Source organism: Bidens hawaiensis, unplaced genomic scaffold (assembly GCF_021521415.1).
Source record: "Bidens hawaiensis isolate Kalapana, Puna unplaced genomic scaffold, B.hawaiensis_p1.1 tig00000536_1, whole genome shotgun sequence".
Lineage (NCBI taxonomy): Eukaryota > Viridiplantae > Streptophyta > Magnoliopsida > Asterales > Asteraceae > Bidens > Bidens hawaiensis.
This window is the reverse complement of record NW_027491034.1, coordinates 5,180,291-5,199,776: the sequence shown is the minus strand read 5'-3', so window position 1 is coordinate 5,199,776 and position 19,486 is coordinate 5,180,291. Positions and strand designations below refer to the sequence as shown.

The following is a 19,486-nucleotide window of genomic DNA, read 5'->3' as shown; positions in this document are numbered from 1 at the left end:
TCAACAAAGTAATCCTATTTGTAAAATTAAATAAAAGTTGACAGTTTATAATCAAGCTCCACAACCTATGGACAACATATAGACAACAATTCAACACAACCCTTAACAGCATTACACTAATTAATCATCTGGGACCAGACAAATGGTCGTTGCTCGGGTTATATGAATCCGGGTTAATATAATACTGATACTGAATTTGAATATTTGTCTGACTAAGTTCTTGGCGGGAAATCCCTCTTTCCTTCCATTCCTCCCATCGACGGGCTAAACCTTCCCCTTCGACCATTCTAACGACTTCTGACATCGCTGGTCGATCCAGCGGTGCAGCTTGCGTGCACAGTAAAGCTATTTGTATCAGTTTTTCGACTCCCTCATTCACATAGTTACCTTGTAAATCCGCATCCACTAGCGTCTCCAACTTCTTATCCTCCAAAAGCCCTTTCACCTGTAAACGGTTTCAAACTCAGATCATAAAGCTAAGAAACATATATAAACTTTGTTAAAAACAGTCAAGAACCACATGGTGATGTTGGAGGATGCCTACCCAATGAGCAGCATGACCTCATCATCTTTCTCAAGGCGGGCCAGATCATAGGCCAGCTGGCCCGTCACAAGTTCTAGAAGCATTATACCGTACCCAAAGACATCCGTTTTTTCTGATGATCTGCCAGTGGACAGATACTCGGGGGCTATGTGTCCAATCGTACCACGAACCGCGGTTGTAACATGCGTATCTTTGAACTCCATGAGTTTAGCCAACCCAAAATCTCCCACGACCGCTTCAAACTCATCATCCAATAGTATGTTGGCAGCCTTCACATCCCGGTGTATGATCTTCGGGTCACTTTGTTCATGCAAATACGCTAGTCCCCTCGCGGAACCCAGCGCGATCCGTTCCCGTGTCGCCCAATCAAGCACAGCTTGTGTATCGCGTCTATCTAAAAAAATATTATGCTTTTGACCAAAGAAAAGTCATGCATTTGCCCAAGAAGAGTCAAGCATTTGACTTTAAAAAATAAAAAAAGTCATGCATGTGACCAAAAACTCATGCATTTGACCAAATAAAGTCAAGCATTTGCCCAAAAAGGCATGCATCAAACCAAAACAAGTCAAAGATGGTAGTAAAAATAGTCAAATACCTCGTAAACATGATGCAACGCTACCGTTGACCATGTAGGGATAAACCAGTAACCGCTCGGTTGGTGTCATGCAAAATCCTTGCAACCGGAGAAGATTCCGGTGCACAGCCATACTGATAAGTTCAACCTCAGTCTGAAACTGCAATTCACCACCGTGAGAGCGATCCTCTCTAAGTCTTTTAACCGCCACCAGGCCACCATCAGCTAAGCGCCCTTTGTAAACTTTACCAAATCCACCTTGCCCAAGAACATTCTTACTGCTAAAACTGTCGGTTGCAACTTGCAATTCGCGCAGAGAAAACCGCTTTAACTGTCCCAGGTGAACCATGGGGTCCTCCTCAGCTGCAAATATTTCAGAAAATTAATTTGAGTGAGCAGAAAACGGTCATTAGGAACTAAAATTAAATTATGATGTTAAGTTATTTAACGAACCTGGTATATCAAAGAAATGATCCCGTGACCTTTTGCGACGAAGGGTCCAATAACAAGGATGGCTGCACCGGTAGCAACTCCAATGGCGATAGGTCCGGTTGGAGTGTTGCCAACTGAAATCATAGTTGCATATACATAGAAGAACAAACGTAAAAGATGTTCATGAATATAAACAAACATATGCATGAATTTAAAATGAACGAACGTAAAAGAACGTTCATGAATAAACAAAGAGATGTGTGTTCATGTTCGTTCATTCATAGATTTAACAAACGAACATATACAAGCTTACTGCCAAACAGTTCATCAACTGTCCATTGAATGTTCAGTTCATTTACAGGCCTAAATATTGTTAAATTGATTCCAACATAACCCAAAATGATGAAGAAATCAACTAATAAGAGTTATAACATGGGCAGTTATATAAATGAACGAACTTAAACAAACGTAAACCAACAACATAAACAACCATAAATTAATTTAAATGAACGTTTATGAACCTAAATGAACTACGAGGCATATGTACATGCTCGTTGTATAACAAAATGAGCAAAATTTTTATTGATGTTTGTTCGTTTATTAAATAAACAAACTTCCCACCAAAGTATGCACTGGAAGTTTGGTTCATTTAGATGCCTAAATATAGTTAACTTGATTCCAACACAACTGATACAGTTTTGGAAGCGATCAATGGCTCAAGAAATTCATGATTAATTAAAGGCGATAAAACGAACCAAAGGTTCAATAAACTTAATCGAAAACTAATCTTGTTCTCCAATCAATTCCAAAGTATATATAGGAGTTTCAAATCAACCAAGGAGATAATAACAAACATATATAACACGAAAATAATGCAAAGATCTTGTCAAAATAATAAATTATTCAAATTCCAAACTTAGAGATAAATCTTGATCCCTTGTAAACCAACTCCTCACCCATGAAATCCTTATCCCATGCAATCGGCTCATGGGTCATCCCCACTTGTGCCGGGTCTAATAAAACCCGATACGACCACATCAATAACACCATGATGAAAAAAACTAATAAACTCCGAGTTATCCCATGGGCAGAAATAACACAAGTAACAAGTCGTTATCACACCACAAGTTCATTCCTTTAGAATGAGCAAACCTTATATTGTGTCAAACATAAATAATTCTTCAAACACGCGTAAATTAATGATGGCAGTGAAAAATACCTGAAGCAGGTGGTGGATTAGGTGCAGGAGCTTGTGGATTAATCTCAGGAAATGTCAAGTTGGGATTATTGTTGAAACTGAAATAACAGAAATTTGTAGTTCAACATCATATATAAAACATCAATATAATGTTAAATACCAACCAACAGCAAACCTGAGGTTTGTGAACAACGTAAATGAACCATTGATAGGGACAAGTCCTTCCAAAAAGTTGTTTGATAGATCACTGTGATAGAAAGAAACCGAAAACATTTAGCCGATTATAATTTTATGAAAGTAAGTAAAATACAATGGGTTGGATTTTATACATACAGAACTTGCAGAGAACCTATGGTAGTTAAAGAACCTGGAATATTTCCCTTCAAAGAGTTGTTATTGAGACGGCTATCCTTGCACATAGAACAGATACATTATTAAAGTCATAAAAGGATAATAAATACTTGATCATGATAACATACAGGAAACGGAGGTTCTTAAGTTGGCCCAATGTGTTAGGAATGTTCCCGTCTAACCGGTTCGCGTAAAGATCCAAGCTCACCAAGCTCCTTAATTTCCCAAGTTCAGTTGGAATCTTTCCAGTCATGTTATTACCATATAGCTCCCTGTTGCAAAATTAAATTAATTCACAAAAAGAATTAAACATATTAATTAATATGGTGTGCATGAAACCAAAATAACAGACATAACTGAACCCAACCTGAAACCGATGGTTTCGCTTTGTGTTTTTTCGAAAACCGAATTTCTGGTTTGGTTTCAGTTTTGCATGTGGTGAATATAAATAACCTAACCGAAACCGTAGAAACCGAAAAATCTAACTTTTGTTTTATAAAATTTATGGAATGTATTTTGTATTTTTAAATGTAAGTAATTTTATTAAAACATAAATATGGTGTAGACCAAAAATTTTAGGTACATGTGTGTAATAATCAAATAATCATTAGTTGAAAAACAAGAATTAAGCCCAAAGTTTCATACCCAAATTCATTATTTTGGGTCATTTCTTTTTTGGCCCAAAAATTTGATGCTTTAATTGAAAAACCGAAAAATTCAAAACCAAACCGAACCGAATCCATGGTGAAAACCAAACACCGGATTCTCAGTTATTGGATCGGTTTAAGCCCAAAACCGACCCAGAAGGCAAGACTTACAAATACTGTAAGTTTGTAAGTTGACCAAGCTCAGGAACTAGTTGACCCGACAAACTGGCGCTTCCAAGATCACTGCACCAGACAAACCACAAGTTTCTTCTTCAGACCATTTGATGCAACAAAAAAGATCAAAATTTAATTGAAACACAAGCTTACACTCGAGTAACACTACTACCTTGGTTGCAAGTAACATGAAACCATGTACATGGATTGGGGAGGGTCGCATCCCAACTTTGCATTATTCCGTTAGGATCACTTACTTTGTTCTTCAGGGCAGTTAAGTTTTGCACATACAAATTTGTTTATGTTCTCATCCTAAAAGCATCAAATCAATACAGATTTACAGCTAACCATCATAATTTTTATGAGAGTTTTAAACAAACAAATTTACCCAGTAAATTCTCGAATCGAATTGAGCTTAAACGAGCTTGAGCCCGAGCCCGAGCCCAAAAATAAGCGTGTATAATAAAATGAGCCTGAGCCCAAGTTCTTGCCTCACTAATCGGGCTCGAGTAGGCTCGTTAGCCCAAACAAGCCTATATTTATATTTGATATGTTAAATTTATATTCACATGATATTATGATCATATATAAAATTATGATAAAAATAACTAAATAATATTTATTATGTTACATATAAAATAAGTTAAATATATAAGTAAGTAAATTAATAAAGCAATTAACAAATAACAAACGGATTGAGCTCGAAATTAATAAACTACTCACGATCCAAGCTCAGGCTTGGATAGGCTCAACTTGATTAAATTAGGGGTGTGTGTGGTGTGGCTTGGTGCTGTTATGTTGTGGTCTCCGATCCATCATGGGTCGGGTCCGGTTTAGACGAATAGACAGAATTAGGAGTTTAAGCTGTTTGAGTTTTGGCCAAGCCCAAAAGCTCTAATCAGGCCCAGTTTAGTTAAAGGGTTAAACCCTAATTGTCTAGTCTATATATTCTCTCCTGTACTTGTAAGTTTGGATCACTCATTAATAAGAAAACCCTAGTTATCGACAGTGGACGTAGGTCATACACCGTGACCGAACCACTTAAATCCTTGTGTCTCTTTCGTTTATTCTTTCGGTTTTACTATTGTATTCGTGTTTGTGTGTGACTCCGAACCTAACAATTGGCATCAGAGCCTGGTTCTCGATTATACACACAGTTCCGCCGCCGCTGCTCCGCTGCTACAGTTCCACCGCCGCTGCTACAGTACCGCTGCCGCTGCTACAGTACCGCGCCGCCGCTACAGTACCGCCGCCGCTGCTACAGTTCCGCCGCCGCTGATTAGGGTTCCGCAGCTGCTGGTTCGTTTTTTCTGATCAGTTTCCAGTCCTTTTATTCCTTGGGTAGTTTGATTGTTTGCTGTAATCAAAACTCAGTTTGGATAATGGCTGAGGACGGAAAGATCAAGATTGAGAAGTTTGATGGTCAGGATTTTGGATGGTGGAAAATGCAAATTGAGGATTTGCTATGTCAGAAAGACTTAATGGAAGCACTAGAAGAGAGGAAACCGGAAAGTATGAAAGATGATGAGTGGAAGGTACTTGACAGAAAAGCCATAGCTGTTATTATACTCTCACTAGCTAAGAATGTGGCATTCAATATTGTAAATGAAACTACCACGTATGGTTTTATGAAAGCCTTGTCAAATATGTATGAAAAGCCTTCTGCATCAAACAAGGTATTTCTGATTAGACAGCTAGTTAACACCAGAATGAAGGAAGGGGCATCTGTTACCTCTCATGTTAATGACTTCAACACTATTATTTCTCGTTTGTCTTCTGTTGATATCAAGTTTGATGATGAAGTTCAAGCGTTACTCTTGTTATCCTCGTTACCCGAAAGTTGGTCAGGGACTGTTACTGCAGTTAGTAGTTCTTCTGGGAATACTAAGCTTACTTTTGAAGGAGTCCGGGATTTGATTTTAGGGGAGGACATAAGAAGAAGGAATTATGGTGAGACATCTAGTTCTATATTGAGCACCGAAGGGAGAGGTAGGAGAAGAGAGAAAGGTAATGGCAGGGGTAGGTCAAAGTCTAGAAGAAGAAGTCAGTCAAAGCCCAGAAAAGACATTGAGTGTTGGAATTGCAAAGAAATAGGGCATTTCAGAAACCAATGCCCTAACCCCTCAATTTCAAAAGAAAAGAAAGAATCTAAGAAGGAAGTTAATCTGGCCACCGGTTCAGATGATTCAGAAGGTTCAGAAGAGACTCTTATCTGCTGTGTTGAAGAATCAACAGATTCATGGATTATGGATTCTGGTGCATCTTTTCATGCCACTTATAGCACGAAGAAGATGAAGAATCTCCGAACAGGTAATTTTGGTAAAGTTCGTTTGGCTAATAATCATGCTGTTGATATCACGGGGATGGGGGATATTGAACTAAAAACTTCATTGGGCACCTCATGGACTCTAAAGGATGTTCGGGTCGTTCCTAGCCTTAGAAGAAAGCTAATTTCTGTTGGGCAGTTAGATGACCAAGGATATGATGTTATGTTTGGTGGGGGTCAATGGAAAGTTGTGAAAGGGAATCTTGTGATCGCCAGAGGTAAAAAGAAGGGCACTTTATACATGGTTGAAATTCCAGCTGATGGGGTAAATGCAGTGACCAGTGGACCGAGTCAGTCTAGTTTGTGGCACCAACGACTCGGCCACATGAGTGAAAAAGGGATGAAAATGCTCGTTGCTAGAGGAAAAATTCCAGAACTGAAGAAGGTTGAATCTGAATTTTGTGAACCATGTGTTTTCGGTAAAAAGAAGAAAGTATCTTTTGTGAAGACCGGAAAACAACCGAAAGCTCAGAAATTGGAGCTTCTTCACTCTGATGTCTATGGACCAACTTCAGTCTCTTCTTTGGGAGGATCGCACTATTATGTCACCTTCATTGATGATTCGACACGCAAGGTATTGGTTTACTTTCTTAAAAATAAATCTGATGTTTTTGATACTTTTAAGAAATGGAAAACTGCTGTTGAATTGGAAACTGATTTGAAGGTGAAATGCTTGAAGTCGGACAACGGTGGTGAATACGTTAGCAAAGAATTCCGTGATTATTGTGAAGAGTACGGTATTCGGATGATCTTTACAGTCCCTGGCACTTCTCAACAAAATGGAGTGGCAGAACGAATGAACAGGACGTTAAATGAAATGGCAAGAAGTATGAGACTTAATGCCGGGCTTCCAAAGACGTTCTGGGCAGATGCAGTTAACACTGCAGCTTATTTAATTAACCGGGGATTGTCAGTACCGCTGGGTTTCAAGACACCAGAAGAAGAGTGGAAAGGTAAAGCTGCATATTATAAGCATTTGAAAGTCTTTGGGTGTAGCGCTTATGATCTAGTGAAAAATGACAAGCTTGATGCTAAAGCAAAAAAATATGTTTTCATTGGATATGGGTCAAACGAAATGGGCTACAGGCTTTGGGATTTAGAAAGCAGAAAAGTAGTCAGAAGCAAGCATGCAACTTTTAATGAGGCTAAGTTATACAAAGATAGAAACACTTCAAAATCAAGGGTTCAGAAAGAGCAGGTTGAATATGAAATTGATGCTCATAAAAAGACAGTTGAGTCAGCTACCGAACCCGAGACAGAAACTGAAGAAACCACAGTTCCTGAATTTGAAGATGATGATATTGGTGGAAATGAAGAGTCAGAGGGAGTCTCTGACAGTGGGAGTTCAGAGTCTGAGGATGAATAGTCTCCACAAGAACCTGACCCGCCTCAGCACTGGGTTAGGAGGTCCACCAGAGTTTCTAAACAGCCGGTACGTTACAAACCTTCAGTTAATTATCTCATTTTAACTGAAAATGGTGAGCCAGAGAGTTATTATGAAGCACTTAAGTTGAAAGATTCGCTCCAGTGGGAGCATGCTATGAAGGAGGAGATGAACTCTTTGAGTAAAAATCAGACATGGGTTTTAACCAAGTTTCCACCAGATAAAAGAGTTCTACAGAATAAATGGGTCTATAGAGTCAAGGAAGAACATGATGGGTCTAAACGATACAAAGCTCGTTTAGTGGTCAAGGGTTTCCAGCAAAAGAAGGGAATTGATTATAATGAAATATTCTCTCCAGTTGTGAAGATGACCACCATCAGATTGATCTTAAGTATTGTTGATGCAGAAAATTTACATCTAGAGCAATTAGATGTTAAGACAGCATTTTTACATGGTGATCTTGACGAGGAGATCTATATGGCACAACCTGAGGGATTTCAGGTTGCCGGGAAAGAAAAATGGGTCTGCAAATTGAAGAAAAGCTTGTATGGTCTGAAGCAGGCACCTAGGCAATGGTACCTAAAGTTTGATGATTTTATGGTGAGAACTGGGTACAAGAAATGCGAGGCCGACCATTGCTGCTACTTAAAGAAGTTTAAAGGCTCATATATCATTCTACTTCTTTATGTAGATGATATGTTAATTGCAGGATCTGATATGAAGGAGATTCGCAAGTTGAAGAAACAGTTGTCTGATGAATTTGAGATGAAAGATCTTGGTCCAGCCAAACAGATTTTGGGGATGAGTATATCCAGAAAGAAAGATGGCTCCATAACACTATCCCAAGAGAAATACATAGGGAAAGTGTTAGAAAGATTCAGGATGAATGATGAGAAGACTAAACCGAGAAACACACCTTTGGGAAGTCATTTCAAACTTACCAAAGACCAGTCTCCCAGAACAGAGGAAGAAAGAACAGAGATGGCTAAAGTTCCGTATGCATCTGCTGTTGGCAGTCTCATGTACGCCATGGTTTGTACACGGCCAGACATTGCTCATGCTGTCGGGGTAGTTAGTCGTTTTATGTCGGATCCGGGAAAGGAACATTGGGAAGCGGTGAAATGGTTACTCAGATACTTAAAGGGTACTTCCAGTTTGGGGTTATGTTTTAAGGGGAAGGATACAATTCTCAGGGGTTATTCAGATGCTGATCTGGGTGGATGTAAGAAGACGTTTAAAAGCACTACTGGTTATGTTTTCACAGTTGGGGGAACAGCAGTATGTTGGATGTCCAGACTTCAGAAAAGTGTTGCTTTATCAACCACTGAGGCAGAATATATGGCAGCAGCCGAAGCAAGTAAAGAATTAGTATGGTTGAGAACTTTTCTTGAAGAGTTGGGAAAGAAACAGGCAGAGTTCTTCTTATATTGTGACAATGAGAGTGCAGTGAAACTTGCGAAGAATCCAGTCTATCATTCGAAGACTAAGCACATCGGGAGGAGATATCACTTTGTCAGAGATTTGATCAGTGATGGTGTTTTCAGTTTGAAAAATATCTCAGGTGCTAAGAATCCAGCAGATATGTTCACCAAGCCAGTGATACTGGATAAGCTGAAGCTGTGCAGAGCTTCAGCAGGCCTTCAGGAATAATGTTGAGAAGGCGAAGGGTAACTAGGAGGTGCAAAACCAGATGGGTTTTATTTTACATGTACAAGGCAATGCAGGTGAAGACATTTTACGTCTCCAAATGGGAGCAGGTTGAAATGTTTGACGCATCCAAGTGGTGGTTTAGAGAAGATGTCTCGAAGCCCAAGTGGGAGATTGTTATGTTGTGGTCTCCGATCCATCATGGGTCGGGTCCGGTTTAGACGAATAGACAGAATTAGGAGTTTAAGCTGTTTGAGTTTTGGCCAAGCCCAAAAGCTCTAATCAGGCCCAGTTTAGTTAAAGGGTTAAACCCTAATTGTCTAGTCTATATATTCTCTCCTGTACTTGTAAGTTTGGATCACTCATTAATAAGAAAATCCTAGTTATCGACAGTGGACGTAGGTCATACACCGTGACCGAACCACTTAAATCCTTGTGTCTCTTTCGTTTATTCTTTCGGTTTTACTATTGTATTCGTGTTTGTGTGTGACTCCGAACCTAACAGGTGCGATTTTAGACTAAAACAGAACCGAATACCAAATTTTCGGTTTTTTTATTTTTAAAACCGTTCAGTTTCAGTTATCTTGGTTTTCAGTTTTCGGATTCAATTTGGTTATTTCGGTGTTCCTAACCGTGCCAAAAAAATTGACCTAAAATATTGATATTGGGCCCAATACTTTCTTAAAATAAGTTAATGGTTAATAGATTATGGAAAAGTTGGGCCTACAATGTTAAGAGCTAATAAAAGAAACATACGTTCAAAATTAAAGATAAAATAAATTGAATAACATTTAGTCATTGGTAGGTTCGGTTTTAATGCTTAAGGATAAGTTATTACGGTTTTTATGGTTTTCCCGGTTGTTTTGGTTATTTTGGTTTAGCTTGATTTTTTCAGTTCTTCACAAAACACAAAACCAAACCAAACAAATATTTTGGTTTTTATTAAAGTCGAAAACCGAACCGTCGGTTTCAAACTCGGGTTGGTTTTTCGGTTTCATGCACACCCCTAGTTTAAACCCCAAGGCACATCTACAGAGAGGTGAAAGAATATATAGGACACATGTTAATTAATTACAAATCCTTGTTATTTTCCCTAGAAACAAAACTACTTTCTTTTATATGATCTATAAAACTTTCCCTTGAATTGAAAGCTAGTCTGCAGCAAGTTACTAAATTTGATCAAGAACAATGAAAAAGGAAAAGTGCATACCTTCACTATTCCCACAAACACTTGATAAATTAGAGAAGCCGAAAATAAACCAAACGATGATCACGGGGATGGTTGGCCCCATTCCCCTCGAGCTAACAAGCTAAGGTTTTGTTAATTAAACTCCACCCAAGCAAATAAAAGCTTGAAAAATAAATGCTAGTTTTGAACACAGGTCAAGCAAACAATGCTGCTAATTAATATTAACAGGCAGGCAGCCACGTACAATGAAAGAAAGAAAGACTTGAAAATGGATTGTAATTATCAAGTAATTTCATGTGGGGTTTGGAGTGTTAGATATGCTCAACACATGACATTTGGGTGCAAGTCTTTGTGTGTACTAAGTCAGTCAACGGTTGCATGCTTAATATTTTCTCCTGAAAAGACAAGTGATTGTACCGTAGGGACAAAATAGACGTGAGGGGTGACGCATTTTGTTCCTTTCATTTTCTGATGTACTTATGTTCATGCCAAAAAACTGAAGGGTTTTCTTTTGAACGATCAACAAAAATTTATTAAAACGAGCAAAGCGCTAGATTCACTGATAGCCGTACAACCAAATACAAAAACAGCAACACACACAAAACCAAGCACACCAACCCCACCCGAAAGCGACACCAATCTTCCCAAAAAGTAACTAAAGGTTTTCATTCAGGCATTTTATCAAACACTTGGAGGGCAGAGGCAGTATATCATTTAGAAGAAAAATGGATCTCAAAGAGAAATAAATCAGAATAAAGAAAGCAATGATACATACATACATACGTATGAATGGGTAATGTCTGATGACCCATTAACCATCAGTTTGATGCTGGACTGCCAATTTCTATGACTTGCAAACCACGTACCATGTTTGTTCGGTAAATTTAATTAAAAGGAATTGTTATTGAACCACCAAAAGTGGAGCATGCCTTCAACACGAGAAAACTTACCTGACCCATATATAAGCTTTACTGGACGGACATGTTGTTTTATTAGATCATGTCCGCCATCGAAAATATACCGGATACACTAAACGCAAGTAAGATTCTTCGTCCACACTTTCTTTTAAATTAAATACACCCCATCCACTTATTCATCTAGTCACCCAATCTAGCATTCTTTTGTAACATTTTAATTAATACGTATAAAAAATAATGACTGTCATTGCAAAATAATCCAAAACAATTTTACAAAATAATAATAACAACATTTTTAAAGCATGAAAAGTTAGAGTTATCTAATCTAATATGTTGTGTGTTAAAATGGTAGTGTGTTGTAAGATGCAGCATGCCAAATTTACATCAACTCAAACATAACCTACCTAACACAAAACAATAAATAACCGAAGCAGGATATAACACATGTCTTCATAGCTTCACACAAATTAGACTTGTTTATAAAAAAAACCTTATTTATTTCTTTTGCCTACTAATACTTAAAATTCAAAATTTAAATATTATATATTTCTATCTTTTGAACCAGTTACATGTAAACTACATCCACTTATTTTTAAGCTTTTAAATTTGCATAAAGATGCCTAAATATTCTAAGGCTTTACATAAACATATTGATAAGATACAATGACTTAAATAAATGGGTTAAAAGGGACAATTCTTAACACAATAGTAACCTGTTTGGTTACATGTGTTCACGGGTTTGACCAGAAACCATTTGGTCCCGAACAAACCAATGATTTTTGTGTTGGATTTGTCAAAGTTTCACATCCTAAACTAGGAGGAAGAGTGAAGATGACGATTGTAACTATTTACTACTCCATGCATTCCTAGATTTAGAGGTCTATTTTAGTTGTATTAAAGTGGCCTTCTGGTTCAATGGCATGAGAGTGATGGTTAAAGTTTGGGATCTTGAGACCTGACTCAAGCGGGTTTTCCCACAGTGATGGGTTTCCATCTTGATGATGTTCTTGGGTGAGTCAGGCCTAGAATGTCAAAATCAGTATGGGCGGCTGACATCCCGTCTCAAGAATCTAGAAAGATGTATTAAAGTGAGGGTCAAAGTGTCTTCATATCACAATTTAAAACGGGGCACCTCAAGTTTAGATCAAACAGGTTAGGTTGAGTTGGGTTGGATTAATATATGAGCACTTCTTTTGTCCGAACTTCTGATGTTTTATCATACTGAATAATAAATATCATTAGGAAGACTGTCTTCTGGTTCAGTTATATGATTAGTGCTTTAAAGAGAATAAAATAACAGGTTTTTAGAAATTTGACTTGTTAGTATGATATACCACACGTGCTTTCATAATCATCACATTAACCAATCTTCAACTTTAGGATGTCCCGTGCCACATCTCCAAAATAATTGTTTACTTAGACCAATTCTAATTTGAGCTTTTAAATCTCATTCAAATCAAAAAATATGACTAGACTCGTTAACCCAGATTGTGAGCGATGAACTTTGTGACGCCATCGTTCATAATTGAATATTAAGAAACGTAGTCGGATAAATGACAAGTTGATAGATATCCGATTCAGATTAATGGCGATGGAAATTGAAAATGAATTAAGTAACATAAACCGAAACTAGAATTGATATGAAGAAGATGATCCTATCGGATCTTACAGACTCGATAGACCAACACCGAAGTGTTCCCGGGACTGTGCCCTCTCTCAATGCCAAGCAAAGAGCCTAACAACTTACTAATATCATTCCTCTCCTCCTAAATGACTATTGATCTTATTTATAGAAATAGAAATTACACTTTACCCCCTTCTAGAATAGACAAATGACAATTAACGATAAACCTGATTATGATTTCTATCACAAGTTATGATAAATTCTTTGACCGGGCTGATTAAGATTTTTTTTGTTATTATTGTTAGACTTAACCGTTAGGGTCAACCATTATGTTCTAGGATATTTCTATTATGAAATATTATATGCAAATTAAATATTAAAAAATATGAATGCAACTGTATGACTGTATGTCTCTTTAAACGGTCCATATTTAAAATTAACAACTTACAATTGATAAAAGATCACTCTAGTATAAATATGATTATAATAGATATTCATCCTTCGACGGTGAAGTCCTTAATTTGTGTATGGTTAGGGATTAAGTTGTGCTCGGCTCAACAGAATTACGGAAGCTCGAGCTAAAGTTTGCCTTGTTTCAAGCTCTACTAATTCTTTAGCTTGTCTCGTTTATTAACTATACCAATTGAAATATACACAATTATATGTATATAAAATGCAATATCTTTTAGGGTCACAAGCCTACTTGAGCTCGATAAGTGAAGGGCGAGCTTGATAATTTAATAAACAAATTTTTTGTTTAACCCGAGATCATTTAAGCTCGGCTCGATCTAAGCTTTTGACTAGCCGAGATTTTGAATAGCTCATAACCTTGTTTACTCCATACACCCCATTAACGGTGATAATAGAACAAGCAAAAACCCTTGATTAAAGGTTTAGAACCATATATGTGGCAAAAATTTTGTAAAACCTCAAGAGGGTCCGAGTTCGATTTTATCAAGTGTCAAGCCTGGCCCAAATAGAGGGCGACGGACTGAGGCCCACAATTGTTAAAAAAAATATTGTTTATATTTGATATATAATTTTATTTAAAAAATAAATCCTACAAAATAACTCATTGGTTGAATGGAAAGCGTGTTAGGTTAGGGAACTAAGGATTTTGGGTTAAATTCTCTCACAAGTGGTGTTCTTTTCTATTTTATTTATATTTTTTTATTCACAAATTTTTCATTTGTGTTTTATATGAGTTATTTTAGTAATTTGTTTATTATTACTTATTTTTGTTCATTTTGGGCGTTTAAAACTGAAAGACAATCATAATGGTAAAATTGTCAAATTATCTATCACATAATTAAAAATACGATTTTAGAGGCCTGTTTTCTAACACATCCTGGGCCTCAAAATTCTAAGAGATTCTCGGGATGGCCTTATCAGATGTATGCAAACTGATAAGGTATAACATCATATTTCTAGTATTCAAACTTAGTTAAAGAATATTAATAAGAAAACTAATAAAAAGTTTCGGTAAAATACCGACTTTTCCCACCACCACCACTTGTCTTTCTTTTTTGAAGAGAGAGAATATTAATAAGAAAATTTCTAGAAGATTTGACTCCCAAAAGTCCATTCAACTGTTTTATTTGTGGACTGTAGAACTAGCTTGACTTTGTCACTTTGAGCTGTGTTTAAAGCTACAATATATAATTTGGTCATTTCTGTATATCTTTATCTGGTCCAGTAGCTTGATCCAAACACAACCCTTTTGTCGAAATGGGTCGGATCCACTCTCTGATTTCAACTATCTGGTTTGTGTCTGTATTATATTATCATGTGTCCATTGTTTATGGGAATGCTGAAGGTACGTATTATGTGATGTATTCATGTAATTTGATGTTTTTACGATGAGCAAGTAACCGAGTTTATGTGTAAGACGTACAGGTGATGCATTGTATGCCTTCAAGAAACAATTACGCGATCCTTACAACGTTCTTCAAAGTTGGGATCGAACTCTTGTCAATCCTTGTACTTGGGACCATATTACTTGCGACAATCAAAATACTGTTACAAGAGTGTAAGCTTATTTATACACAATTTTAACAATATATATTACTCAGTAATTTCGATCTCCTCGCAAAGTCTTACAAAGAATTCTACATTCGCAGCGATCTTGGAACTGCCAACCTGACTGGTCAGCTTGTTCCACAGCTTGGGCAGCTTGTGAATCTGCAGTACATGTAAGTCTTACTTTATCTAACAAAGTTCCGGTTGTTTTTAACTTCTAACGGGTCAAATGAATAAAATAAAAAAGAGTTTGCGGAAAAGGGAGCAGATCAAGAGGCCAAACAGCAAAAAATGTGACCATTGAGTGCATAAAACATCTTAATTTGTTTTATTAAAGACAAATTATATTGGAAATAATGTAACAATCACGTTTGACCCATTAATTATCTGTAGACAAGGTGAGAGTTTTGGACAATATCAATAAATTTGGGCCAAGCCAACCAAGTTGTACCATTTTGCCTCTAGTAGTTACCAATACCAACATGCATGGTGCTAAATTAATGTTATGTGTCACAGGGAGCTCTACAACAATAACATAAGCGGAAAAATTCCTCAACATCTTGGGAACTTAACGAGTTTAGTAAGCTTGGATCTTTACCTGAACAAGTTAGAAGGTCGCATTCCAAAAACATTGGGCAAGCTTCAGAAACTTCGCTTCCTGTATGATTTCACATCATGCACATTGTCTTCTTGATAAATACTACTACAGTACATTAATTATCAGTTTATTACAATAATAATGTACGTAAATCTTAAAATTAGCCCGAAACTTTATGTGACTTTCAAAATGTTTGAAACGTTCCTCTTATAGCTTATTTCAATCTAACCCATGTAAGATAAAACAAAACTGAAATCAATCATATGTTAGTAAATTATCATTGAGATTATCCGATTAAAAATCACGGTGTTGTGTATCTGCTTCTTATGCAAGGATAGTCGTCTCAACAACAACGCTTTGACAGGAACTATTCCATATTCATTGACTACCATAACTACACTACAAGTTCTGTGAGTATATATTACAGTGGTTTTACCTATTCATGTCTATATAAATTTATATTATATTCAATTTTTTTACCTTTTTGCAGTGATCTATCAAGCAATAATCTGAGAGGATATGTTCCTAACAACGGCTCCTTTTCACTGTTCACACCTATGAGGTAACGAAAACACCTTCGAGTCAAATGGGTAATTTTCTGTACAGATTGGAAGGGGTCGGGGGCTGCGTTAACCGAAAACACTTTTTATCTTAAACTTTTGACACTTTATATATTAACTTTATTTCTAATACAAGCTGCATTAGTCTGAACAGAAAAATTGATCTTACTTGGAATAACAATACCATTTTTTGGGATAATACTGTTTAAATACATATACTTTAGAAACTTTCTACCCGTTAGAGAGAAAACATAACCCGACCCGAACTGACCCATTCTTAAAGACATGAGTCAAACTTGTCACCTCTAGTAAAATCACCTCACCAATTTGTTCTGTTGACTGCAATATCTTGTATTCTTTCAGTTTTGCCAATAATCCAAAGTTGATTTTTCCCGCGGTTATTCCTCTTGCTCCAGCCCCAGCTCCTGCTCCAACTCCATTGAAAACATAATCTTCTAAGGTAATTCAAGTTTGGTCGGTGGGTTGTCATATGAACGTTCTGTTGTTTTGTCCCATCTGTTTTGAGTTTTCTATAATAATGTACTAACATTGTTAGAAAGATTGAAGATTTGCATCATATAAAATAATAATATCATTGCCTTCAAAATAAAACAAAACAAGAGGCTATTGGCATTTGATAATACATACTCAAGAAAATTGTTAGATTTGTTGAACCCGTTTGACCCGCTTTTTTTTCTTTTTTTACTTATCAATCATATACAATCGGAATTAACATACTTTCATACAAAGAGGTTAAAATCGTCACCTCTAACACTCTTCAACTTTAGGACCCGCACGAATAGGTATCCACCCTTTGCAAAATTAAATTTTAACTTGACTTTGTCCAAGTCGAATTCAAAAAAACAAACATTTCATTCAAACTTTTTAATTCTTACTAACCCTGATTGTGAGCCATGAACTTTGTGATGATCATGTTGGTGTATATTAAAACTGTAACCAAAAGAAACCATGATGACATTGAGACCAACAAAGCCAACATCATTATTGTTCAACCATGCAAATAGTTTCTGTTAGATATACGAGGTGTCATGTGTCAGTTCATGAGAACAATTTTCCATTATACTAGACACATCATGTAACATTTCGGATCTTTCGTTTTGTATTTATTGTAATTATACCCGACCCGTTTAAGGGTTCGGGTTAGTCGTTAATGAAATGATCGCAATTATTGAATATTTTATTATTTAATATTTTAAATATTTAAAGTTACAAGAATTTACAATTTTTATTGCCTAAATTCAAACTTTAAGCCAATAATGTTTCCATCTCAATAGTACAGGGACTAGTTGTGTAAATCTGCTATAATATTATATTTATTTAATATATAATAATAAACTAAAAACCCTAAATCAGGCCTGGTCCGATCGGAAAAGACCCAAACCCGTATTCTAACCCGTTTCGTTCAAACCCTCACAATCCGCGCGTTTTGGTCCAATTAAACTTAGGGAAATAGTATATACGACCGTATATTACCCTAATCGGCTATCAATTTCAGTAAACATCGCGTTGTTAGCCGTAATTGAATCGTATTTACCAAAACCAAACCGTAGGAACCCTAAATTTTGGATCCTATATAAATCGTTCGAAATAACTCGATTAAACACACCCAAGCGCCTACCATTCCCCTAACCTTAATTCGATTATCATCATCACCCCGTAACCGAATTAAGGCCAGGTTTGGCCGAACACCTCTTGAACTCAATATCATACGATTTGGCCGAGTTACATGGAGTTTTATATATGGATAGATTTGCGTTTGGAAGGAGAATCAAAGCCCCATACTTAATTGAGCAAACATGGTACAGTTTTCTTGATTCAGCATCTAGGGTTTTTAGGTTCATCTGCGTTCATGTATTAAGGGGGTGTTTGGCTAAGCTTTTTCTTTTTGTTTTTTTGCTTTTGGAGGGGTAAAATGTCCAAAATGCCCCTCCAAAAGCACCAAATTAAAGCTTTTTTGCTTTTTGGAGGGGCATTTTGGACATTTTACCCCTCCAAAAGCAAAAAAGCAAAAACAAAAAGCTTAGCCAAACACCCCCTTATTATCTCGAATCCGACTTTTAACAACTCTTAATGTTGGCTCAGTTGGTTGATCACTAGTAAAATAACGGCTGGGTCGCGGGTTCGAACCCCGCCCAACCGGTTTTGGCTTTTCTTTTTTGTTAATATTATTTAGTTATCTTAATTCTTTTAACCATAATTATCCTCTACACAAATAATCATTTAAATATTATAACCGACGTAAATAGTCGTTTTTCCCGTCATCCTAAATCCGATTTTACTAAACTTATATTAACATTCTTATCATTATTATTAATTACTATTATTGTTATTAGTATTATTATCATTATTATTACTATTATTATTATCAATAGTATTTATTATCAATATTCATTATTATTATTTATTACTAGTCATTATCATTATTATTATCATAATAATAATAATAATTATTATTATTATTATTATTTTATATTAGTACTTATTATTAAATTATTATTATTTATCATCATTAGTTAATATCAATATTATTAGTATTATGTATTATTATTACTCTTATTGTTATTATTGTTATTACCATTATTATTATTATTATTATTATTATTATTGTTATATAAATATTATTAACATTATCAATATTACTATAATATTTATTATTATTATTATTGTTACCATCATTATTATTGTTACCTCGTATAAACACTAGTATTAAGATTATCAATATTATTATTATTATAAATATTATTATCAACATTCCCAATATTACTATTATTATTATTATCAATATTATCTTCATTATTACTAATATTATTATTAGCATTGTTTTTATCAAAATTGTCCTTATTATCATTGCTATTTATTATAGTTATTATTAATATTATTCATTACTAACAATATTATTATTAAGATTACTATTACTATTAGTACTAACATCTATCAACAATCTTAAATGTTATAACTAAACCAAATGTGACTTAAGTGTTTACTGTTTTATGTTGGTTGGTATCCTCATCTCATTAGTATGATCATACGCCGTCGGAGTAAACCATTATCTATGTGATTCGGTTGAAAAGACAACTTTTATTTCTTGTTATACTGGTTATAGTGATTTACAATTATCGCTTGGAATTGTCATTTTATTACTATACATACTCAAAAACCGTGGTTTACTTGCTCAACTTTATGTTGACAAATATATGTATTTTCACGCATGGAGCATGTAGCTTTATTGGATGACTTCAAAATTGTTGAAGTAGTGATACCTTAGGTTGCTCAATGATGTG

The 19,486-nt window shown here is 35.8% G+C and overlaps 1 protein-coding gene and 1 pseudogene across 2 annotated transcripts; one reads left to right on the top strand and one right to left on the bottom strand.

The window, feature by feature from the left end:
- Window positions 1–124: 124 nt before the first annotated feature.
- On the bottom strand, window positions 125–10,647 carry LOC143635928 (BRASSINOSTEROID INSENSITIVE 1-associated receptor kinase 1-like; annotated as a pseudogene). The gene is made up of 12 exons (XR_013154154.1): window positions 10,488–10,647; window positions 6,788–6,795; window positions 4,074–4,198; window positions 3,918–3,989; window positions 3,228–3,371; window positions 3,082–3,153; window positions 2,924–2,995; window positions 2,770–2,846; window positions 1,572–1,684; window positions 1,140–1,481; window positions 545–938; window positions 125–445 (listed from the first exon to the last, which is right to left on the bottom strand). The product of XR_013154154.1 is annotated as a BRASSINOSTEROID INSENSITIVE 1-associated receptor kinase 1-like (transcript).
- Window positions 10,648–14,627: 3,980 nt separating this feature from the next.
- Window positions 14,628–16,727, top strand: LOC143635649 (LRR receptor kinase BAK1-like). Its single transcript, XM_077103427.1, has 7 exons — window positions 14,628–14,823; window positions 14,904–15,036; window positions 15,128–15,199; window positions 15,543–15,686; window positions 15,963–16,034; window positions 16,115–16,186; window positions 16,548–16,727. Exons 1-7 carry the CDS (start codon window positions 14,736–14,738, stop codon window positions 16,633–16,635), a joined length of 669 nt encoding a protein of 222 aa, XP_076959542.1. The 5' UTR covers window positions 14,628–14,735; the 3' UTR covers window positions 16,636–16,727.
- Window positions 16,728–19,486: the final 2,759 nt, after the last annotated feature.